Source organism: Balaenoptera borealis (assembly GCF_965194805.1).
Source record: "Balaenoptera borealis genome assembly, chromosome: 21".
In the NCBI taxonomy this organism is placed as follows: Eukaryota; Metazoa; Chordata; class Mammalia; order Artiodactyla; family Balaenopteridae; genus Balaenoptera; species Balaenoptera borealis.
This window is the reverse complement of record NC_138880.1, coordinates 30,909,521-30,935,247: the sequence shown is the minus strand read 5'-3', so window position 1 is coordinate 30,935,247 and position 25,727 is coordinate 30,909,521. Positions and strand designations below refer to the sequence as shown.

At 42.4% G+C, this 25,727-nt stretch overlaps 2 protein-coding genes across 17 annotated transcripts in view; one reads left to right on the top strand and one right to left on the bottom strand.

Annotated features, from left to right (window-relative positions):
- ANGPT2 (angiopoietin 2) overlaps positions 1 to 4,129 on the top strand; it is a 57,293-nt gene extending 53,164 nt beyond the window's left edge. For 2 of the 3 annotated variants that reach the window (XM_082375305.1, XM_082375306.1), the window contains exon 9: positions 1,046 to 4,129. In XM_082375305.1, the coding sequence (XP_082231431.1) occupies positions 1,046 to 1,206 (161 nt within the window). In that variant the 3' untranslated portion in view covers positions 1,207 to 4,129. The remainder of the gene's footprint in view (positions 1 to 1,045) is intronic. The other variant, XM_082375307.1, reaches the window with a different exon arrangement.
- MCPH1 (microcephalin 1) overlaps positions 1 to 25,727 on the bottom strand; it is a 345,817-nt gene that overhangs the window by 242,728 nt on the left and 77,362 nt on the right. For 12 of the 14 annotated variants that reach the window (XM_082375234.1, XM_082375230.1, XM_082375225.1 and 9 more), the window contains one exon: positions 4,136 to 4,213. In XM_082375234.1, coding sequence (XP_082231360.1) covers positions 4,136 to 4,213 — 78 coding nt within the window. Of the gene's footprint in view, positions 1 to 503; positions 793 to 4,135; positions 4,214 to 25,727 lie in introns of those variants that run through there. The other 2 variants (XM_082375232.1, XM_082375237.1) reach the window with 2 other exon arrangements.

Sequence of the window (25,727 nt, the reverse complement as noted above, 5' to 3'; positions counted from 1 at the left end):
AAACCCCGGGCCTCTAGGTAAGGGTATTAAAAGCCCAAGCCTAGTCCTTCAGGTGTAGGTGCGGATGCCCACTGCCCCACCGCTGTGCCATGCAGCGGCCTCCCAGGTCCCCACCTTACCTTAGTGCACACACCACTATAGCTTTACATTTCCTTTCTGTCTCTGGGACTTAAAGGTTTCCTTTTTATCTAGCTCCACTGAGTACTTAAAATTTGGGGTTACGTTTGAAACAAAAAGACTTTTTTTATTTAATAAATTTATTTATTAATGGATTTTTGGTTGTGTTGGGTCTTCGTTGCTGCGCGCGGGCTTTCTCTAGTTGCGGTGCGCGGGCTTCTCATTGCGGTGGCTTCCCTTGTTGCGGAGCACGGGCTCTAGGCACGTGGGCTCCAGTAGTTGTGGCTCACGGGCTCCAGTAGTTGTGGCTTGCGGGCTCTAGAGCACAGGCTCAGTAGTTGTGGCTCGCGGGCTCTAGAGCACAGGCTCAGTAGTTGTGGCGCACGGGCTTAGTTCCTCCACGGCATGTGGGATATTCCCGGACCAGGGCTCGAACCCGTGTCCCCTGCATTGGCAGTGGGGGTTCTTAACCACTGCGCCACCAGGGAAGTCCCAAAAAGACTTTCTTTGTTAGGCGGAGGGGAGCCTGAAGCAGCCTGGTCCACCGTGTTGCTGGCACTGGATGGAAGGTGCTCCTGGGCCGATGAGAGCCACCCATCGATTCTTCGGGCTCTGACTTTTCCACACTTCCAACTGTCCCGTGGGTCTCCTAGTCATGTCTGTGGGTGACTGGCCCTTTCCCACAGCACAGGGGAAGAGGAGTAAGAAAGCGCGTAAAAACATGTGCCCCAGGGGCTACGGTTCTGCCAGTGTAGAGGTGGAAAACCACACTGCCACCTGCCAGGGTGGCCCCCTCCACTCTCAAGAAGGCCCACACACACCTGCTTAAAATGAGCAGGATGTGACTCGCGGATTAGCCAGGATTTGTAACTCCGCGGTGAGATAGGGCCACCTGGCTCCTAATTCCTTCTGTGTTTCACTTTCACAGGCTGGTGGTTTGATGCCTGTGGTCCTTCCAACCTGAACGGAATGTACTACCCACAGAGGCAGAACACAAATAAATTCAATGGTATTAAGTGGTACTACTGGAAAGGGTCCGGCTACTCGCTCAAGGCCACGACCATGATGATCCGCCCAGCAGATTTCTAAATGCCTGTGCACACCTGAGGAACGGTGTCTTCCAGTTTTCAAAGACTTAATCCCAAAGCTCTGGAAGACACAGCTGCATGCTGCCTCCCTATCCAGCTCGGACAGACTGCCCGCGCTCCAGACCGAGGGGACCCGCGAGCTCCCAGTTAGAGCCCCATCAACATCACCCCTTAAACCCGCATCACTCAACGAACCGAAGCACAACCCCCAATGAGCCACAGCCTGGCATGGTGACCTGGTAGAAAGCCTACGGGAAGATAAATTTAAGCTTGCGAATGAGACTGACAATTTACAGGCTCTGTTGTCACAACCAAGAATGTTATGTGTGAGTCGATCAGTAAATAACTGGAAAACAGAACACTTATGCCATATAGTAGAGATAACCTTGGAACTGCATTCTTCTGAGCACTGTTTATAGACTGTGTAAATATCCATATGTCCTGAATTCAGCACCACTATCGTAATTAAAAGGAAGGAAAAATTCTCGAAGCCATAAAAATATACTATATATTCAGGGATTTTTATGAGAAGTGGTTATTAGCGGTTTAATATTTGGAGAAGGAAAAACATACTTAATGCATTTTTACTCCTCCTCGTAGGTGCTTTAAATTTTCATTTTGAGAACAGCATATTTGCATAGGCATTGATAGGTTAGTTTTAAGTTAATGCTCAAATATATATATTTCAAGTTTCTATGGTGAAAACTTTCAGGATCTCTGAAATTATTAATAGAAACGTGTTCTTTTAGTATATATGAAGATTGTACTATTTTTTTTCAGCCTCGCTGTTAAATATGAAGGGATTTTTAGTAATTAAATATAACTTATTAGGTGAGATGACCGCATTTAACTTTTATGATATTTACAACATTGTAACATGATTCTGAAACAAATGATTGTGCCTTGTGACAAGGAAAATCTTGACTTTTAATGATGAAGAAAATTATACATTTAATTTCATGACAAAGAGGCTTTCCTATATTTTACTCACTATTCTAATACAAAAGTCTTTTTTCTCTTCTACTAAGATGTATTTTAGGGAAGTAGGCTACAATGTAGTTTGTGGTTGAGAAAACCCTTCCATTTAAAACACTTACAAAGCTATACTTCTCAAGCTGGATTCACCCCGGAAGTTATTTAGGGGAAAAAATAATTTGCGTTAGTAACATTAACTTAAATCTTACTAGGCTTAAACCACCAGCAAATTTAAAAAAATAAAAAATAAAAGTGTTCTGGGGCGCAAAACCAAAATCTGATATTTATAGCATATTCAAATGTTTACAGAAAATTTTGAGAGCACAGATTTAAGCTCAGGACTGCGAAACCTTAAACTCCTAGAGTTTTAACTCCGTTTGAAGTTTTCATCGTACAATTAATACTAATGAACATTTGAGTAATGCTTCATAATTTGGAAGCAATTTCTCATATATTCGCTTTTGAGTCAGCTACTAGGACGCTTAGAGCCAAATTTGCAGCCAGCGTTTACCTGTGTCTGTCTTCACCTTATACTGTTCTACCACTATTTTTTTTCTTTATTCCATTTTTCTTATCTAATTTATTTTATCCCCACGCCCCCCTCTTCCCAGCTTAGTTTTATGACACTCAGGTGTTGCTGAGTTAACTTATGGACTCTGGACAAGTCAGGCCCTCTGCTTTTCCACCATGCTGCACTTTCCCAACAAATATATTAATGAGAACATAACCTCCCATCCCAGAACAGGTCCTCTTATTACATGTAAGAAGGCATCATAAAGTTAACAGTGGTTGAATTTATACACAGCTTTGTATCAAGCTAAAAAACATCTGATAATAAGAAAATATCACCGCCTCAAAAGAAACAATAAATTTCCATGACATCTCAATGACCACATGACAGACACCAAGGTGGGGAAATGATAATACAGGAAAAATTGGCAACAACACACTTAATTTATATTCACTTGCCCACGTAGGCAGATAAGGTGAGTTTCAAAGACAAACCTTACTATGTTATTCAGAGTTACGTATACTCTCTCATGACAGCGAGTGGGGGAGAATTTGCATTTTTACTTTACACTTCAACTCCTTACCCGGTATTTCAAACAAAGAGTCTTGCTGAGAGGAATTTTTTCTCTCCTTAAGAAAACATTTATAAAGTCCAGAGCAAATCAAAACAGCAATCTCAAAAATGAAAACAAAAACAACCCAACAACTAGAAAACCACAGCGACTAGAGGGCAGAGTTCAACTTCTCACTATGTGATAGTCATATGGCATACTCAAACAATTAAAAAACATGGAGACCACTCACAGATTACAAATCATCATTTACCTTTCAGGTATTAATCTTTTGAAAGGATAAAACGTCACAAACTGGTTAACATTTGAAAACAAAAGCCAACTTCTGCACAATCCTGCTTCCAACTAAATCTGAAATTACCTACTTATTAATCTTTAAAACAATTAGAACCTGGAACTTTCCCATTAAGCATTTGAAATACCTGAAAATCAGTAAAGCTGAAGCTGAGTTTCAGGAAAAATATCAAAACAGAAAGACCACGTCATAATGCTAGCAGGCCACAATTTTTATACCTATCACTTCTATCTCTGTTAACAGTAACAGCATTATTTTTTGAGGCAGTAAGCAATATATAATTGTATCTTCTCAAGAATCTAGTCTTTTTTCATTTTTGTTTTTCTCAATCCTGAGAACTTTTATAATTAAATTTTTTGAGATTACATTTGTCACAACTTTTTGAGGCATGTCCTCACATTCTCACATTTATTCTCACAAACACACAAAATGTGTTAAGTTCTGCAAATATGTCTTTTTAGTTATAGGCATAATTGCTCTTGATTTAATTTAAAAAACTTGAGCGTATAACTATGCTAATAATGACTTCCTGAAAATACCAAATTGTATTTACCACCATAAAATAATATGTGACTTACAGGAGCTGCAGGGAAGTAGTTTGACTGTTCGAACGGTTCCTCAGAAATCCGATGACCCATTTCCAAAGACCACAGTACCTATAAGTGACAGAAGAAGCAGAACATTTTTTATAGACTTATTAGGCTTTTAGTGGACAATAAACCATTTTGAAGATATAGCAAAACCAAAATAAACAAACAAAAAAACCTTAGCAGTAACTACATACTACATCGATCTGAAGTACATGTGTCTTGAACACCAAAGTGCCATCAGAATCTTCAGCTTGCAAAAATGTTACAAATATTAATAAATGCTTGGTTAAGAAAAAAGTCTCCTGATGGCTAGAAGTCTGGGTTATTATCCTAGTGAGGATAACCACCCCGTTTCTAAACATATGAAATACTACGTCTTCCTAAATTCCAGTTTCCAATTTAAGGAGTCATTATAGACAACCCTTAGTAAATAATACAGAGTTTTATTAATTTTAAAAACCCATGTATTAGGAGAAGATAGATCATAAGTCTAAATTCAAAAAGCAAACCTTTTGGTGTGTAACTTTATTTCTATTATTAGCTAATGTTTTTAGGAGAAGTTCTCCACATACATGTTTGGAAATCCTTCTCACACTTTGGAAGAGTAAAATGTCTCATAAACAAGCTTTCATCATCATCGTTAGAACCCACACATTTTTAAATAATCAAAACAATGTTTTCATTTTTAATTCAACATTTGAGATTCTGCGCTCATCTCTACTCTATGACCAAACTCCTTGAAAAGCTGTATGTTTCTATGTACCAGTAGAATTTTATAACTAAAATAATCAAGCTGAATTACATAACTCACACTGATCCTTTTATCTGCAATTTCCTTCTTTGTTACATTCAGTAAATCCATTTTATTTTTTTTGGCCCTAGAGTTGCTATGTAAAACTCAAGGGTTTTTTTGCTGAATTACCAGGAATGAGGTATAAGTCTTCCTTTTTGGTAGTTCCTAAAGTTCAGAACCATCTATGGGCTATCAGTCTGAAATATTTCCTTTTTTATATATTAAACCTAATACTTATCCAACATGAGACAGCAATGTTTTGTTTCTAAGAAAAAGTGAGCATGATAATGGAATAAAGACAAGAACGGAATACAGAATCTGAATGATCATTCTCAGCACTGGCCCGGATCTTACTTTCAATAGATGCATTTACTTGTTCAACAACTATTTCTTTCTGCTCACTATCCATTCATCTGTGAACAACTTATTGAGAGCCTACCATGAATAAGAGTCCAAGCTGGGTCCTGGAAACCCAAACCCAAACCTAGAAGGGTTTACCCTCTTGCAGGAGGCATGGCAGCAACCAAATGCTGGTTCCTCCAAAGCAGGGCTGTGCAAACCTGTGGTAGGAAGCAAACTAACTCGGGCTAGGAAAACCAAGAAAGGGTCCACAGAGGGGCCGACATTTAAACTGAGTAAAAGCTCATCAGGCAAAGAGATAGACAGTGGGAAGGGGAGAGGGTATTCTGGAAGAGGGAGAATACCATGTGCCAAGCCAGGATTAAAGTAGCTTCTATTTTCTTGGCTGCAGTAGAGGGAGCTTTGGAAGAAGTGCTAAGAAAATAGGGTTGGCTGGCTGCATATGGTAGGGAAGGTATGATAATATACCCTGTCCTACCCCTGTGTGCTGAGGACATCAGTGCAAGCACAACTGTTGGGCAGGAGAATCAGAAGACAAGCCAGGAAAGACAGGACAAACAGCTCCATGGGCACTGGGCCCAAGATGATATAGAGAGAGACGGAAAGCAATGAGTTGGGTTCTCAGGGACCCTGTTCAATCTTCAATAGATTTGTGTGTAGACAAGCATTTTGTCATTGAAGTCCCTTTTGGTTTCCCCCTGATTTTTACTGTCTAACAAACATTACAAAAAAACAAACAAAACTTACCTTAATAAGTCCAATGAGAGAAGGTATTAGAAAATTGGTAACTCTACACTGAAATCATGTTTGTACACACAGAAAACATGGTTAATGGGTGGTTAAAATAACCCATTGAAGTAACAGTGTTTACTTTACTCTTATCAGTCGATGTATATTATCATTTACAGAAGACACACTAGTTCCCTACAAACTCATGTGATTAGCCCAGGAAGTAAATTGTGGAAAGTTTCAAAATCAGGTTCACTTCAAGACATGAGGCATGTGGAAGACTAGTATAGTGAGAAACACAATGTAGTAGTGAGAGAGTCCAGGGAACCAGTCTTAAAAATGGCTGTGGCATTTGAGTTCAAATGTAAGCCACATTAAAATATCAACTGAATTTAAACAATCTCTTGGAGAAAATGTATGTTCTCTGAATTTGTCCACTTCTAAATGTTATAAAAATAAAACCATAAGGCATCTACAGTAGCATTTTGGTAAGTAAATTAATAAATTTAATTTATGTAGGCATCCCAGGAATGAGTACTGTACAGAGATAGCAAAAAAACACTAATTTGATTGTAATGAAATCATCAAATCAGAAATAGAGTGTAAATTTTTTCGCTTTAGTTCTTTCATTAGCTAGACTTATCTTTACCTTACTAGAGTGTTCAAAATAGGGAAAATCTACTCTGCAAGATGGCAGTTAAGGCTGCAAGTGTAGTTAAAAATAAAAGGTTAACCTGAGATATTTATAATAATATACGTGATAGAATGAAAATAATTGAGAAGCTATATAAAGCAAGGAATGGGGTTGCATGAATACAGAGGATCAAATCCCATGTGGATAGCCCTTAAAATGAGGGCTGAGTTATTTCAGCATCCACTGCAAATGAATATGATATTTTTGGCATTGTAAAATTATCACTTGTAAAACTTGGACCTTGTTGATGAATTTAAATAGGACCCATTTTCTTGCCTTATTATTAGATTAATAGTTAATGATGAGACAGCTTTCCATAATGTAAGACTGACTTTGCAACTAATTCCATACCAGGCAAAATGCAAATGGTTTTCTCTCGTTTTATATCCACCTAATCGTTCTCCTTGAACAGGGTGAGGAGAGTAACTAGAGTCAACCCAAGCCAGACAAGGGCTCTGAGAGTAAATGCAAGTCAAGAATAGCATCAAACACAAAGGAGAAAACGAAGCCAACTATGTAAACATAGCAAAGTGAGCATAACTTATTTTCACCATCTCACAAGACTCAGCTAAAATGATGGAGCTAAGAGGAATGGGAAAAGAGCCCACTGCAGATAAAAGCTGATGATGTTTTGAAAGTTGCAAAGTAAATGGATAAATGGTAACTGACTTAGAAGAGCAAAGAAATCTCGAGCTTAAACGTCTAGAGAGGGAGTCAGTAGGAAGCATCCAATTCCCTCCGCAGATTCCCAGAAAGGCCAGGACATTGGGGGTACTAGAAAGCTCTGAAAATGCGGTGTAGAACAGGGTGAAAAGGAGAAATCTCCTACCTCCACCCTCCTGCGCACCCTCCTCTGGAATAAGACAAAAGTAAAGTCAGACAGGCTTTTCTGGGAGCAGTGGTGAGAAGTAGCAGGGGAAACTTCTCCAGCACAGCCCTCACCCCGAGACACGAGCACAGAACCCCATGGCAGGACAAGGGCCTTTCTTTTCTGGAGAAACAAATCAGCCCAGGGAAAAAAGACCTACAGATACTGACACGTGGACCCCCCTCTATCAAATACCTCCATCATATCAGATGATCTATACACTCAGATAAACAGAATTTCAATCAGCTTTTCAGTCCTCAATATTAAACATAACTTTCTACCCATTTGATAAAAGCCTCTAGCATGCAAACAGAGACCAGACCAAACAAAAAGGGGATTCCTGGGATCACAGTGATGGGAAGTCCCAGGATAACAGCTGCTCTGTAGACCTAGGGAGAACCAGTCTCACAGGGAGCAGAGCAACAAAGGGGTTCATGGGTGGTGTCTCCAAGAGAAATAAATGGGATTGGAAGATTATTTAATGTGTAGACAGTTTTGGAGAAAAACTACAACGCTTTTTAGAAATTCTTGTGGTGAGTTAGTGATAGGTACATAGAAAACTAAGCAATGAAAATGATTGTCAATGATTAGCTCAACAAAAACAAACAAAAATGGGGCTTCCCTGGTGGCACAGTGGTTGAGAATCTGCCTGCCAATGCAGGGGACACAGGTTCGAGCCCTAGTCTGGGAAGATCCCACATGCCACGGAGCAACTAGGCCCGTGAGCCACAATTACTGAGCCTGCGCGTCTGGAGCCTGTGCTCCACAACAAGAGAGGCCGCGATAGTGAGAGGCCCGCGCACCGCGATGAAGAGTGGCCCCCACTTGCCGCAACTAGAGAAAGCCCTCGCACAGAAAACGAAGACCCAACACAGCCATAAATAAATAAATAAATAAATCCCATTTAAAAAAAACCAAAACAAAACAAACAAAAAACAAACAAAAATGACCAGAAATGGAATAGAATCATAGTACACTCTATGGCTCAGCTCAAACAGCATTCACATAGTCATCCATGTGTGCATGTAAATGTGAACAAGTATGTCTTTATATGCATATATAACATGTTAAACAAAAATCAGAACCATACTGGCTAGATGGGGAGGGGACGTGTATGTCACAGTGAAAGCTATACAGTCATATTTTAATCTTCCATAGAAGGAAGCCTATAGATAACGTCTAAAAGTGATAATTAAAAAAAAAAAAAAGCAGAAAAAGCATTTTATTTAGAAATATGTAAATTAAATATCGGAAGGATATTGTAGGGGTGAGAATCTGGGCTGGGAAACAGCAGGGCAGAGAGTGCCATTTCTATAAGAGGCCTCATAAATTACACTTGATTCTGAAAACATTTTGTTTTGGGTAATTTTACCCTCACGAAAGAGTTGCCACAACAGTACAGAGAGTTCTCATTTACTGGTCACCTAGATTCCTCTATCGTGTGAGTCTCCAACCTTCTCTTTCAAAAGTGCTTTGCACCTAGAACCAGTTGTCAATATCTACAAAAACATCTTGCTGGGCTTGTAACTGGAACTGAGTCGATTCTAGAGTTCAAAATGGGGAGAACTGACAGCTTTAAAAAATACCGAGTTTCCCAATTCATGAACATAGTATCTCTCTCCTTTTATTTAGGTCTTTTAAAATTTCTTTCTCAAGAATTTTATAGTTTTCAGCATACAAATCCTGCAAATATTCTGTCAGACCTAAAGTTAAATATTTCAGCTTCTGGGGTTGCTAATATAAATGGCATTTAAAAAAAATTAGAATTCCAGGTGTTCATTGCCAGTACACAGAAATACAACCAAATTTTGTATATTGACCTTGTATCCTGTAACCTTGCTTAACTCAACTTACTAGCTGTAGGAGCTTTTCTGTAGACTTGTTGATATTTTCTAGGTAGACAATCATGTCTTATGTAAACAGACAGTTTTATTTCTTCCCTTCCCAATCTGTGTGTATATTTTTTTCTTACCTTATTGCACTGGCTAGAACTTCCAATACAATGCAGAAGAGGAGCAGTGAGAGCATTAAAGTTGCTTGGACAACTTTGTGAGGCAGATTAATTTGGTTTACTATAATAGCATAAACCCAAATTGCTCTTGTTTATAAATTAATGTGTCTATGTAAAGCACAAGGAGTTTTTTTGTTTGTTTGTTTAAGTAAAAAATGGTCTATTGTTATTTGGTACTGGTGCTGGCTAACTGTCACAAGCTTTTATTAGGTTCTTCAACTCTCTATTCCTCATAGAATAATTAGAACATTCTGAAGGATCAAAAGAACTAAATGCCACTTTCTGGATCAGAACCAAATTAATTTTTTTCTTTAACATTCATTTTCATTTCTCAATATTTTGAGAAATTTTCCCAAGAAATTTTCTTCAGCTGTCTTAAAAATTAATTTATTCACAGAGCATTTAATAAGCAAAAACACTAAACAAGGTACCCTTAATTTTTGGTTTCTCAAAAAAAAAATTAAAGAGAGGGAAAATAACAGTTATTTCCATATACAAGTGATGTGAGAAGGATGAGCAGAAAGTAACCTGTAAGAGGGATATTAGGTTGCACTTGAAAAACTGAATGATGATGATTCACTGCTGGTGTCGATAATTACAACTTCAATAGGAAGCTGATTTAACTTACTTGAGAGTATTACTAATCGTGTTGAAACCATTTATTAACATTCACAATGTCTTACTGTAATTGTAATATTGTTTATTCCAAGTTTCTAAATAGCCAGGGTAACCAATCATTATTTTTGGACTTCTCTCCAGACCATACTACCTACCATATATAATTGTTAAATTCAACTGCAGTTTTGGTACTAAGAATACCAGTGAGAACATAGCAGCTAAAGAAAAAAATGGGGGGGGGGGCTTCTTTGTGGGAAAAGTCAATAATATTCTTTGCATACAGAAGACTTCATATTGTATAAAATGCCAACTGAGCGATTAAAATTCAAATCTGATGGTTAGAAACTTGTGCCACAGATTTAACCAATGGGAATCCTGTTAATTTCAAACAGGTCGAAAGTACACGTTATTTTCTCCTTTACTCATTGAAAAGAGATTGGGCTTGTCTTCATCACCCTATGCCCTTCCACCCTTCCCCACACCAACTGGGGTAAAAAACTTGGTTGTGAGAGTCTGTGGAGGTACAGAAACATATATTCAGCATTTGCAAATTTCTTCTTTCCTATCCAAGAGTAACAAAAACGGTCCTCACTAATTTTTTTGCTATTTTTAGCTAACAACAGAATTATAAAAATTAAATTATATTTTTCCTGTCAGATCTCATAGACTCTTTGCCTCAGTTATGAGAGTAATTGATTCTCTCAAACAACAAAACTTTAAGAGAATCTGCTACTTAGGTCCATTGTTTCGACTTTTTCTAGAGGGAGAATAGCAATCTTTGTGTTTCTTCCACAAACAGATGGTATAATGTACTGGTTAAGAACACAGAACCCAGGCCACTGGGTTAAAGCAATGTCCATCTCTTCACAGTTTTGTGACAAGAAGCAAGTCAGTTAACCTTTCTGTCACACGAAAACATTATACATCATCATAGATTACAAAAATATCTGTGTAGTTAATGAAATTGCTGTGGCAATAAAGTTGTTTCTAGGTTAAGCTTCAGGAGAAAAAATTGGGGCTATCAATAGCATAACTTTTAATAACCATATAATAGGGTGCTTAAGTCCTGAACACTTTGGAGCCAGAAAGCAGAGGAGGTCTAGTCTCCCAGAAGGACCAACGTGAACTGGCAAAGTTTCAAGGTAACGATGTTATGTTTGTTCCAAAATAAGTATTTCCAACACTTCTCAGAACACCAAGAAATGCTTTCTATAATGCCATCAAGTCATTTTAAAAATACAAACCTAAGTAGTCTCCCTCAATGAGGCAATTTTCCATGTGATTTTTAAAATTCAGGTGAAATTCACATAATACACAAGTAACCCTTTTAAAGTGTACGGCTCAGTGGCATTCAGTTTATTCACCACGTTGTGCAACCACTGCCTCCTTCTAGTTTCGAAACTGTTGCGTCAGCCCAGGAATACACCCCGCACCCATTAAGTGATTACTCCTCATCCTCTCCGGTCCAACCCGGTAACTACTAATCGGTCTCTGTCCGAGGATCTTCCCCTTCCAGGCCCATCATAGGAAAGAGACCCCACAGTATGTGATCTTTTGGCTTCTTTCACTTGGCATCGTGCTTTCAAGGTTCACACGCGTTATGATTTGAATGAAGACTAGTGACGGGTGTCAAAAAGTCTTGTCTACTAATATTAGTAAATCAATATCACCTGAGTGCCCACTGGACACTCACTGCCTTCCTCGTCACACAGCTGGCGAGTGGCAAGGGTGGCAGCAAAATTCACTCTCTTAGCCGTTAATCTTTTAAAAACACACAAGGTGGTGTGCAGTCCCAGAATGAGTACATCAAAGTGTAAGGCAGCAAAAATCAAAATATCCCCTAGGCTATCTCTGGAAGTAGATGCCAGAAAGTCTGTGGGCTACGAATGGAGGAAAGCTGAATTCAAATCCAAAATCCACCATGTTCAAGCGTTGTGATCGTGAGCAATTTATCAGAACTGTTCAAGTCTCGGTTTCCACAAAGGACTGTTATACTGACAAGCTGAGCGTAGGTAAGTCTCCTGACAAGACGGCCCCACCTCTTTAACTTTTCTACGTGACTAGCATCTTCTGGAAGCAGCACCATCTCCACCTTCAGACACGCTCACTGGGCGCCAGCCCCTCCCTACGTGGTCCTGGGACCAGCAGCACCTGGGAGCTGTGAGCAGATGAAGAAACCGAGACCCACCGAATCAGAATCTGCATTTTAATAAGAACCCCAAGTGATTCACATGTTACTAAGGTTTAAAAAGCACTGCTCCAGCTGTCTCAGAAAAGGGGGTGGGAGGAGCACAGAAGGAAACCCAGAACTTAACACAGTGTATTTAACCAAGACGGAAAAAATAAGCAATAAAGTACTAAAAATAAGTAGTTAAGAATTTTTCTCTCTTTTTAAGAGATATTAACTGACAGAGACTAAATACCAGATGGTAAGAGGAAAGAGAAGCTACATGTTGATATGTACCTTCCTACAAACAAGTTTGGCTATATCATATGCAGGCATTCAAGTTAGATTTATTCCGCTTATATTTTACCCCATCTTTTCAGGCTGCAAAAATGAAAAACGGATTATTCTTGGATTTCAGAGCTTCACTGCTCATGATTAGCCACTTTTTACATATTGCTAAGTAGAGAGCAGGGTGACCCAGAATTTTACCAGTGTAGTTAAATGTGAAGTCCAAACATCTTTATAAATAACACAAGCTCCACTTTTCTTATCAAAACGAAAACAAAGAAATAAATATAACACATTCCAATGTAACTAAAATAAATAGCAGAAACATCACTTCGCCGTATGAAAACAGAGTAGAAATTATTATTACCATCCCTGACAATAAACCAAATATTATGGCTACTAACAGCAATCTCTGTTTTTTGTTCTTTATGTGAATTTGAGTTCTAGAGATTTTTTTCTTAAATGAGCATCAGGTCATCTTATTTTCATGAATTTTAATGAGAAACACATGAACTACATGGACATTTCTGTAATTTATAATGATGTACAGTATTTTTAAACGACATTTTTAGCTCATCAGAGGCAAGAATAAATTCCAAGATTTTTAAAAGAAATAACAGTAGGTTTAGTCATCCATCAACTCACACATTGATTCAACTAGAAAGTGCTGTGTTCCACGTCCCATCCTGAGTCCTGGGCCACATAAGTAAAGACAGGCACAGCCTCTGCCCTCAAAGAGCTTGTAATCACTAAATAAATAACCAGGGTCTGCTAAAAAGGGGCTGCTTTAATGTTTCAAACCGTCTCTGTTTCCCCCCAGTCCCTTGGGCTAAGGAGGGGTATGGCTGTCTCTATGCGAGGTTTTCTTTTTGTTTTGTTTTTGGGGTTTTTTTGTTTTTTGTTCTACATGAGTTTTACTACCAAAAATACTGTCCACAGTTTAACAGTTGAAATAAGTGTTCTACTTTGATAGGCATCCACAGAATATTAGAAACGCCTAAAAGGAAAAAAGTCCTGTGCATAGTATTAATGCCTGTATACTAGTCTTTCTTGTTTTGCTGTCATCCGATGAAACCAAAATAAAAAAGAGTTATAGGAAACAAAGTTCAGTGGAGATGTGCTTCCCTATTCACTGAAGGACCCTCTCCAATGGTGTGCGATATGGCACCTAGCAGGCAGCCTGCAAGGAAGGCAGGATGGACCATGTGAAGGACGGAAGCACTTCATTCTGCCCCAGCGTCACGAGAGCCCACAACCAGAGATCACACAACTGCATTTATGTGTCAAGGCTAATGTCTCAAGTCTGTGAACTCCCTGAGAACCACCAGTGTTTGATAAATTATTAGGTTATGCAGAACTTTAATATTCAAGCACAGGATATTTGTTCTTGCAAAAGAACAAGGACCAATTTAAAAGAACTAAGAAGTAGATCTATCAGGCATCTAAGGCAAGCTGCTATTTCAGTTGACAAAATCACTTTTTTTCTTTTTTTTTAAAATAACTTTATTTTATTTATTTATTTTTGACTGCATTGGGTCTTCGTTGCTGCATGCAGGCTTTCTCCAGTTGTGGTGAGCGGGGACTACTCTTCGTTGAGGTGCACGGGCTTCTCATCATGGTGGCTTCTCTTGTTGCGGAGCACGGGCTCTAGGCATGCAGGCTTCAGTAGTTGTGGCTCGCGGGCTCAGTAGTTGTGGCTCACAGACTCGAGCGCAGGCTCAGTAGTTGTGGCTCACGGGCTTAGTTGCTCCATGGCATGTGGGATCTTCCCGGACCAGGGCTCGAACTTGTGTCCCCTGCATTGGCAGGCGGATTCTTAACCACTGCGCCACCAGGGAAGCCCGACAAAATCACTTTCAGTTACGTATTTCTTATTCTCCAGTTAAAAAAAAAGAGCCTAAAAGGTTTTCTGTAGAGAACCTTCGAGGGCAATGAATTTTAGGAGAAACACATTGTGTGGATCATACATAAAAAGTATCAGGTAGCAAAATGTTGTCAATTACAGTTTTTGAAAAACATACAATAGTTTTTTAAAATCCAGTATTTCTTACATCCTCTCTCTTCAAAAACCTAATATTTCCACTAAAGCCCAATTCACAGAGGGTACTTGTGCAGGGATGAACAGAGCTCAAGTATGATGTTCTGTGGCAATCTATTCTAACTCAGGAATAGAGCTTAGAAACCTAAGAGAATGCACAGTTAACAATGTCCCCAAGGTCACCGACAGATAATCTCAGTGATGGAGAGCTGACCCTAATTTTCGAAAAGTTCCACAGAATGAAATCATGGTTGCATTTTCTGATGAGAACCTGAAGGTAAGATATTCTGTGCTGCTGTTTAAGGAGAGCACTGCTTCACTGGGATGCCAGAAACACAGGTGAAAGTTTAGGAATTCAACACAAAGTTGCAAAGGTTAAATAATAAATATGTACCTTTAGGTGTAACTGAAGTTTTTTCTAAAAATGAACTTTGAATTTGTGATCCCATTCCACATGGACTAAGTTGAGGTCCTAGAATTCTCAAGCATAAAGCGAGGAAGAGATAATCTGAGGTTAAGAAAAGTTAAGAACTGGCATCTCTACTTAGCTGTCCCTAGTTAAACAAAACAAAACAGAAGCAGTGAGACCCCGGAAGGCCGTATTTTGAAAAGCAACAAGCCCCGCACAAGGGGAATCACTGGGTTTTCTCATGTGTAGCCTCGTGCGTTTACAGTGTTTGCCAAATACGGTACCTTCTGCTTTAACATACACAACCTTAATCTAGTATTTTTTTCCCCCTGCTAAAGCCAATAGATTCAGGTGCTTCACCAGACCAATTCCAATTCATCATAACAAAACCAAATTGTCAGGCCCCAGGAATGCTGTCTTTCAATGTGCCACGCTACGAGGCTTGAGTCACATTTCATGCTGCCCCGTCCAGACGCCAGGAGGTGCAGAGACAGTTCTACACTCACTGTTTCCACTTCTTTTCTTACTGTTAACTCTTCAGCCCTCCTTATCATTAAGCCTGATGCTTCCAAGGTCTCTGACCACATCCCTCTGGTCAGACCTAATGGTCATTTCTCTGTCCTTACCCTCTTGGCCTTTCAGTGGAATTCAGCACCGCTGAACACACGCTCTGCTTTCTGAGACAGCTCCCATTTTGCCTGAGAATCAGTCCTCCTGGTGGTCCACCTCTGTCACCACCTGATCCTTCTTGGTTTCGCTTGCTGGCTCTTCTTCCTTCTCCCCAACTTCTACAGGTTGGCACAGCCCAGGGCCCAGTCCTAAGCTCACTTCCCTCCTCACTCCCCAGGTACCACAGTTTAAATACCACCTATGTGCTAATGGTTCCCAATTGGATATTTACAGCCCTAACCCTGAATAAACAAACAAATAAATACTGAATTACAGAAAATATAATTTGATATTTATATTTTATACAATTTGATGTGATATCTCTATGTGGTTGTTTAATAGAAATCGCAACCTAATATGTATAACCCAGAATTTTTTTATCGTACCCCAAACCCTGCAAACATTTTTCTCCCCCAGTATTCTCCATCTCAGTAACTGGTACCGCTGCCTACCCTACAGAATTCTCAATCATTTACAGCTGCTCAAGTAAAACATTTAGGCAGGAGGCACCTTGACTTCTCTATTTCCACACACCTATGTTCTCCAACCCTGTCAGATCTTCCTAGAAAGTGCACCAAACTGATCCCGGTCACGGCCATGGTGCTTTCTCACCTGGACGATCGTTAACTGCCTGCTTCAGGTCCCTCTGTTCTTGCCTCCCTGCAATCCATTCTTTACACGAAGCCAGAGAGAAAAAAGCCGGCCGCCCTCTTGTTAAAATACCCCGGTGGCTTCCCAAGCTCCTGGCCATGACCTACGAAGCCAAAGACCTGTCCTCTGCGTCCTAACTAAGCGCCCTGGGCTGTGTCTCCTGCAGTCTCAGCCGTGGGACCTATCCAGCACCTCTGCACAGCGGAAGAACCAATTATCGATGTGAAGCTACGAATTCCAAAATGACGGTGGAACTTCACTCATAACACAGTCAACGGCTGTGGTCCAGGACTTCACAGCCTCCTCCCCCTAAAGATGACTTTCACCCCTTAAACTCCAGCACGGGTGACTCCAAGGTGACACCCACAGTCCTGTTCACACAACTTTCCAAGGGTTCTAGAGAAGGGCAACACCCAAGCCCCGGACTTTCTAGGCGAATCACTTTTTCCTATCTGTCCTCAGTGGTGAGGCTATGCAGCTGGGAGAGCACAGCACCTCCAGGGTGGAGAGAGTACCCCAGGTCTGGCTGGGACGACAGGATGGCAGAGCTGGTGCAGGATCCCTACAGATCCACTACTTCCCGTGGCCCCAGGGTGTGCAGAGAAGGACCCTGGGCACCTTCCAGGATCCACTGCAAGTGAAAGGAGCAGAGGACGGCAGGCTCTGTGTCTGTCCACAAACAGAATCCATTATTTTAATGAGGAAAACTTTTAAATTAGGTGTACTTTGAGATGACTGTTTATAGCCAGTGCCTAGGGTAATACCTTTATCAAGACTGTTTCAAAGATTCACATCCAAGTCAGGTGAGCTATTTTTCCTAGTGTCTCCACCACTAAACAGAACAATGTTTATTATCTCACAGGGTCCCGGAGACAGTGGATGGGAAAACGTTTTTTAAAGTATAAGTACTTCATCGAGGTATAATCTGCGGCAGAGTGAAAATAACTTGAATTAAGCCAATGAAGATTCAAAGACCCAAGCTGGAGATCTTATGTCATCAACGCCCAGCATGTGGTTGCAGTCAATAAATGTTTGCTGGAGAACTTAAGAAAATAGCTCACAAACCCTGGTGACAAGTGTGGTGTATAAAGTACATTCTGTCTAAAAATTATTCAAAGTTAATACGCCAACCTAAGGTTTAAAAAACAAAAAGAGTAAGAGAGAAAATAGTTTCAAGACGATTCCTTTTGAACAGTCCCGGGAAGGCAGGGATGTACCAGAACACCAGTGAAAACCCCAGATTCCAGTCTGGTTCTACCACTGGCTGTAATTTTAGGAGGGTGACTAAGCAGTCTTCAGAGCAACACGACAGGCATGGGCTGCAGGAACTATGTTTCATTCTAATTCGGTTGTTTTATTCCGTGCTCACGCCAATAACGTACAATACGTCTTATCAAACTCATTGCCTACTGAGTTCAGTGTGAGAAAGCCAAAACTGAATCACATTATTTCAAGACAATTGACCCACTATGACATCATTTTTTGATTTATGAAACACTTGATTATAAAGTGTTTTTCTGTTCTTCTGTTGAGTTCACTGCCTTGAAATGTGGCTGCAGAACTGATTTAGCTTCTAAGCCCTGGATTTGCATTTACAGGTGATTTAGCTCTAAGACCCTCTATCAAGCCTTATTCAAAAGCAGTCAGAATCAACACTTTTAGACCTGAACATAGAGGCTGAGTCACTCCTCTGCGTGTCTCTGAAAGGGGTACAGAGCTACATGTACTGGGAGCAGAGGGGAGAAGAGGTGACAGGGCCCCTCCCCTCCCTGGACAGAGGTGGCAAGTAGACAGAGCGGAATCACAGGTGAGTCAGGAGGAGTGTGGCAGACACCAAACAAGTGAAAGTGAGGCAATTCTGCTAAAGAATTCGAAGAGCCCACGCTTGAACAAAAACTAACAAACACACTTCAGTCTAAAGGGACACTTTGGTCAAACCGATTTCTCTGTTTTTCTGTTGTGTTACTTCCTGTCTCCTGTGAACAGGACATAGGCCTAATTTCTGTTTCTGATAGACAACTCAGTCACGAAGCAGGAAAAGCACAAGTTATTCTCTTTGCTGAAAACAGCAGAGTTAACAATGGAAGTGGGAACCGTAAACAAGCAGAAATCGCCAACAGAGTTTTCACTCACACACACACACACACACACACACCAGATTAAGTAAAAATTCAAACTGAACTGTGTTATAAAATCACCATGATTTTTTGGCTATGACTAACTGGACCACATACAACTGTCTAATTTTGAAGAGCTGCTAGAATTCTCCTTCACAAAAAATTTCCAGAGAATACCACACAAACCCTGGAATAAAAGCATTCCCAGCAATGCTTTTCTTGGAGGCAAGTCCATGGCGCTCGCCAAGAGGAGTATTTTAAGAACCCCCCAAACTGCACTGGGGACAAGGAAAAAGGAGGCAGACCACAGGGCGAGAGTCACTCCTTTTGCACAAAGGCAACATGACCCTTCAAGTAAGTGTGTGGAGTCTTCAAACTTTGACCCTAAAAGAAGCTGCCGCCTGTGAAGCTCCTGTCCAAAGTCGTGAACAAGTTGCAGATGAGTTTTAAACTGTGCACTAAGCTTTAGAAACTAGCTGGTGTGGCTTTGTAAGCGGCAGGGGCAACTTCTGTCTCTCAAAAGAGTTTATCATGTTCGTCCGATTGATTTTGTTTAGAAAATTAATGGAGGAGGCCATTCAAGAAGCAGCGAGGATGTCTGTCTTATTTAAGATGGAGCTGAACAGGGAAAGGGATTCAGTTCATTTCTACGGGTTTTTTTTTAAGGCAATAATCTATATTAGTATCAATGAACACGTCATGCCCGCAAGAGGAAACCTGTGAGTCATCACAATTACATGACCAGGCATTTTTCTTTAAGCCACAGTGCATCCTGTGCTTTTTGATTTCCCAGGGGTTGGTGCTTTTCACAAATAGTGAGTGTTTGGGCATCGTTGGTAAGCTGTTTTCATAGAGAAACACAAATCCCAAAACTATCCTTAAACTCTGAGAGCTCTCACTTGGAGTACTAGGACTCTGATGGTTCTGGAGAAGCTTAAAATAACAATATATGAAAATCAGTACCACGGTGGCTTTAGGAGAAGTGGTGTCTCAAATACACTGAAATCCGCAGGATCAGGAAAGAGTCTGTTCTTGGGTCCCCCAAAGGCCAGACGCAGATGCTCCTCCCTTTGTCCACCCAGACCACCCCTGTTCCAGCCTTCTCTCACAACCCCTTCCTTGATAAAGGGGCCCCGGAGCCTCTCCTCCTGTGAGCGCCGACAGCGTTTACAAGCTTTTGTGGATGTTCCCCAGGACCAGCCGTGGAACGGACGGGTCCACGGCCAAGGGTTCACTGGTCCAGAGCAAGTGTCTTTTGTCAATTTTAGGGTTAATACGTTCTTTCCGTATATAAGACCACGGGAACAGGATGTAAGAAGTGATTTTTACAGCTCTTGCAGGGGATGAATAAGTTACTTCTGTTGTAAGGCTAACATATGTTAGGTTCTTACTTTTTGCCAGTCACCGTGAGGCGCACCACACACCTTTAACTCTTAGCTTTCACACAATCCTGTGAAGGACATCCTGTTGCTAGGTCCGTCTCCCAGACGAGGAGCTGCAGCTCAGTGAGATGCAGCGTCTTACCTAAGGCTGCCCTGCGGGAAGGTTCCCGCCACCCAGCAGAGTCTATTCCCATTTTATGTGGGGATGGATTAACTTTAAATCCCCAAATCCCGGGGCAGCCAGGTGGCTCACCATTTAACTGTCCCGTACTGAATTATTTTTTTTTTATTGCAACCGATAAAACATTGGAGGCCTGGACATTGTGTTATAGTTCTATGGGCCTTCCTCTATTTCAAAATAAGGTAAACGCACTGCCGATTTATACGTGGAAAATGATGACGACATAATGGAAATATATGGGAACCTCCACACAGAGCAAGCACGTATGGATTTACATTTGTGTGCGGATGTGTGTTTTCAATGCAATCATTTAAGGGCCTTGTCATCCCATTCTTTCTCTCTGAACAGCTACCTGCTGATTCCTGTCTTCTTAGTAGAAGGCACTGGATGTATGAGATACCAGACAAAACATAGGACCTGTCGGAAGTTGGATCTTACAGAAGAACCAGTGGCTTAATTAGTGCCTTAGCAAGGGCAAAATACTCTTAGATTTTGAGGCAGCTGCTTTGCCACTGTTTGAAATCACTATACTGGTAAGTAAAATGTGTTGTTTAAAATTACCACTTGAATGCTTTCCTGCACTAGTGTTAAAACCCCGAGGAAGGCTCCGGGCTCAGCTCTATGACAGCCCCACCCCAGTCCTGCCCTTGCTCCTGTCCTGGGGGGTCCACACCCCACCCTCCCCCGTGGGTCAGCCTCACTCTGGGCCAGCACCGCCGGTGAGCACCGCGTCAGGAAGGACATGAACAGACTGGGGACGGTTGGAGGCCCGGGGCAACCTACTCTATTCTTTCTGTAAGCGTTTCCTTTTTAATTTTTCTCAACGTGCTCTGTTTCTGAACGGTCTGTCTCCTTATTTACAAGGACCTAAGCCCATTCTGAGGACTAGGAATTTTACATGAAGGCGTGGGCAGGGTTCCTGCTGGGGGGGGGCCTCTGAGGGAGAACATGGTCCAGGCCTCCCTCCTGGAGCTGCCAGGAATCTTGGGCTCCTTGGCTTGCAGACGCGTCACTCCAAGCTCTACTCTTCACATGTCTTCCTCCTTCTGTGTCTTCCTAAACTTTTAGAAAGCCTGCCCTTACAGAATTCAAATCAATTAAAAGTCATCAGCCGGGGACACAATAAACAGTGTTACATGGCCTTTATAGAATTAATGCATTTGTGCATGTGGGAGAAGGCAGGATAATGGCGCCCACAGCTGTCCACAGGCGGGTCCCCAGGATCTGTGAATGTGTTACCTTCCACGGTGACAGGCACTTTACAGATGTGATGAAGTTATTGACCTCGAGATGGGAGATGCTCTGGTTTATCCAGGTGGGCTCCATGAGACCACAAGGGTCCCAATAAGTGAAAGACGAAAGTGGGAAATCACACATTTGACTATGGAAGCAGAGGTCATGACCTAATCGCTGGAAGGGGACACGAGCCCAGGGACATGGGTGGCCTCCAGAAGCTGGAAAGGGCAGGAAACAACTGTTCTCCTAGAGCCTCCAGAAACCTATTTCAGGTTACTGACCTCTGAAACTGTAAGAAAATAGATTTGTGGGTTTTTTTTTTTTTAGCCTCTGAAAAATTTGTTACAGCAGCCAGAGAAAACTAATACAGTACCATGGATCCTGAAGCAGAAGAAATTATTCAAGGTGATGTTACCTTGTGTTATTTAAGAAAATCGGCCAAGTGGGCTGACTATCTGGCAAGGGTCCCGTGGGTGACACGGGGGGTCCTGGGGCTACCGTCACTTGTGCTCAGCTGCAGGGAGTCAGGGGGGAACAGGGGCAGCCGCTGTGTCAAACTGCAGGGCCACTCATGGCGGATTCGTGGATCCGGTGACGCCTGGCGCTGGGTGGATGGCTGGTCCCTGCGCTGGTGCCTCTCACAGCTCCGTGACGTCTGCCTGGGTGCGTAGGAGGAAAGAGAAGCCTCCACACGCACCCCTCTAAATCATTATGGATCTTTGCTAAGTCATCTTCTTATCAACTGTTATGTGGTCGTCCAAGTCAACAACCCCGGGATTATCCCACTCCTCTGCCCTCGCAACCTGCAGCCCATCCATGAGAAAGCCTTTGACCTCGACCGGCACGAGCGCATCCAAATCAGAGCGCGTCTTGCCACCGCTAGCCCTCCTGCCACCCACTCCGAGCTGCAGTCTCTCCCACTGGAATACTGACCCCAGCAGCTGCCAGCGGGTTCCCTGATGCCATCCTGCTCCCCTGCAGGGAGCTCTCCCCCCAGCAGCCACGTCCTCTGAGAAACACAAGTCAGATCACGTCACTCCCAGGATAGAAACCTTCCCTTGTCTTATCACGACACAAGGAATAGGACACAAGCACTTTACCACCGTTCCCGTCACGATCTGGCTGTCCCATCTCATCTTCTGCTACTTTTTCTCTTGGCGTACCGCAATCCGACCTTCTTGTTATTCCTCAAAGACACCATTCCTGCTTAGGGGTTCTGCCCTGGTATAACGCCTGGGGGCTCTCAGTTGGGGTCTGCAGTGCCAACTTCACAGGACCCGTCTGGGAATGCCAACAGCCCAACACCTGGAGGCCCAGGGTGCCGTGGAAATATACAGGAGTCTCTAAGCAGAACCACCCTTTGTCTGGGTAGTTTGTGTTCTTATTTTTGAGTTGTGACAGCTTATATATTCGGATGTAAGTGCTTTGTCAGATGAGATTTGCAAGTATTTTCTCCTGGTCCTTTCATAATATTCTTCACAGGGTAACAATTTTTAATTTTGATGAAGTATAACGTTAATCTTTTCTCTTACACATCATGGTTTTGGTGTTGTATCTAAGAACTTTTCTTGTAAACCAAGGTCATGAAGATTTTTATCCTATGGTTTTGATCATTTTACATTTTAGTCTGTGATCCAGTTTGAGGTAAGTTCTGTGCAGAGCGTAAGGTTATAGGTTAATTTTTTTGTATATAGACGCCCAGTTGCTCCAGCACCATTTGTTGAAAGGACTGTGCTTTCTCCACTGAATGGCCTTTGCATGTTCATCAAAACCAGTGGCCGTTTGCCTGGGTGTATGTCTGGACTCTCTGTCTGTTCCATTATGTCTGACCTTTTGCTGAGACCACATCATCTTGATTATTGATGTGTCAAAGGACACCTTAAGATCAGGTAGTGTTATACCTCCAACTGCTTTTTTTTTCTTTTAAATTTTATTTATTATACAAAAGTCATACACAAGTAATATAGAAAATTTGGAAAATTTTCTATATTAGAAAACTTTCTATATTATTTAGAAAATAATTTTTTCTATATAAAATTTCTAATAAAATTTTCTATATTATTTAGAAAATAATTTTATTTAAAATTTTCTAAATTTTCTATAAAATTTTCTATAATTTTCTATATTAGAAAATTTTCCTCTAAAACAGGAAAACCAAAGAGGAAAATTACAATTACTTTATTCCACCATCCACAGATAACCACTATTGTTAACATTCTGGAATATGTCCTCAGTCTTTTTATCTGTTTTATGTACACAAGTACACACCTATATTAAAAAAAAACAAAATTGAGATTACATAATACTCACTACTTTTATAACCTTTTTTAATGTTCAAAGAGCATTTTTCTTTCTAGTCAAATGTTCTTCTACGTGACTTTTAAGGTCTGTGCAGTACTCCGCCATCTGGCTGGATACACAATAATTTACTTCAGCAATTCCCTATTGAAAATTTTCATTACAGCAGAAAAGAAACGAACCCCCAATCAGTCGCTTTCCTTTTCTTCTCTATTGCAATGCTGGGATGAACATCCTATAAGTACATCTTTAATGATCTCCTTAAGATAAATGATCAAATGTAGAATTATGAAGTCAAAGGCCATGGAAACTTTTAGGATGTTTGCCACTATCACCAAACTGACATCAGGAAGCCTGGACCACTTGGTACCCCATATGCAATGTGTGGGGTGTTATTTTAGTGCTACTTTGCCGATAACTGCGTCTTATTTTTTGTTACGGTTTGCTACGGGAAAAGTGCTCTCCTTTCATTAATTACTAATGAAGCACACATTTCTCTCCATGGTTTTATCCGTTTGGATGTCGGCTATGAATCGGCAGGTATGTCCTTTCATCGCCGGCCCTGCTCCTTGAGGCTGTGTGTATAAACATCACAGGGTGGGGAAGGGGAAACAGGATGAAGCCAAGGACACCTTCACGTGGCCCCATCTCTGGGACGAGTGGGAAGACTGGAGACAATCGGAGAGGCAAGCAGATGGCTGGACGCTTGTCCTGGATGGCAGTGGCTGTCACCCTCCTCCTGGGGAGCTCCTGGTCTCTGTGGGCCCCTCTGCAGGACGCCCAGACGGGCCTGTGCCCTCCAGGCCTGGTCCTTCCCTGGCCTTCTGCTTACCTCTGCGTTCCCAGGCTACTGCTCCTCATTTCTGCCCCGGGACGGGTGAGGATGGCAGAGCCGCACACCCAGGGCTGGAGGGAGACCCCGTGGCCAGTGAAGCGAGGAGGGGGGGAAAGGATGGAAGCGAGGTCCAGGGACAGAGCGACCTCTGCAGCCTGCAAGTGGACCCAGACCGCCCACCCCCTCGACCGCAGTCCCGCACACATCCAGCTTAGCCTGCAGAAGTGTGGGTTCAGTGACCTGCGTGCCCCTAATCTCTCTGTTTCTCATAAATGGAGACTAGGACCCAGCTCCCTACATACCTCCTGCCCCCAAACAGAGCAAACAGCTTCCTGCAGCCCCTGAACTTAGCCACCATCTCAGGCCGGGAGACTGGGCCAAGGCTGAACCACACCAGAGCCCAGGAGTGAGACCGGATCAGGAGCTGGGGTGGCAGGTTTACACCGCGTGATGCCCCAGAGGGGGTCACATCTCACAGCCCACCTCTCCTGGATGATGGACGGGAGAACTTCCTGCCTGCACAGGCCTGAGCTGAGTCTCACACACTGTTCTGGAAAGTTAGGTGAGGGAAGGAAGAGCAGGGGCCGCTGGAACGCCATGGGGCCTGCAACCTGCTCTGGGGCTGCGCGTGGGGAGCCCACGACCACCTTTGCCTGGTGGGAGGTCAGTGCAGAGACTGAGCTGCCACCGGGGTGGGGAGGGGCCGCAGCTTCATGCGAAAGCTGCTTTGCTCCCACTGCAGCGGGAGGAGCGCCTGGACTCTGAGTCTGCACAGGCGGCTCTGATTCCCTCGGGCAGGCTCAGCTCTGTGACTCCCCACCTCAGGGGGAGAAGCGCAGATGCGGGCGGGTCTGAGGGTCCCACGCAGAGGCGAGTATCCCTGAATCCAGAGTCTGGGCCAGACGCAGGAAATAAATACAGGGAAAGACAAGAGCGGGGGACGACTGCTCAGATGGGAGCTTCCTTGTGACCTTCTCCCTGAAGAGGAATTTACTTTAGGGCATCACCTGGAGAGGCCAGTAGGAAAGGATGGGCACAAGGAGCAAGGGTGGGACACCTGGGTAGAGGGGTAGATGGGGTTTCCTTTGCTCCACTTCGTCCCGTTGTCACACAAAGACCAGCCAACCCTGCTAGTCAGAGCCTCTCCCCACCCCCGTCCAGCTGGGCTCTCTAGTCTGAAGTTGTTCTCTCTGGCTGGTCAGGCTGGGTGAAGGCTCTCCAAGCGGACAGGGTCCC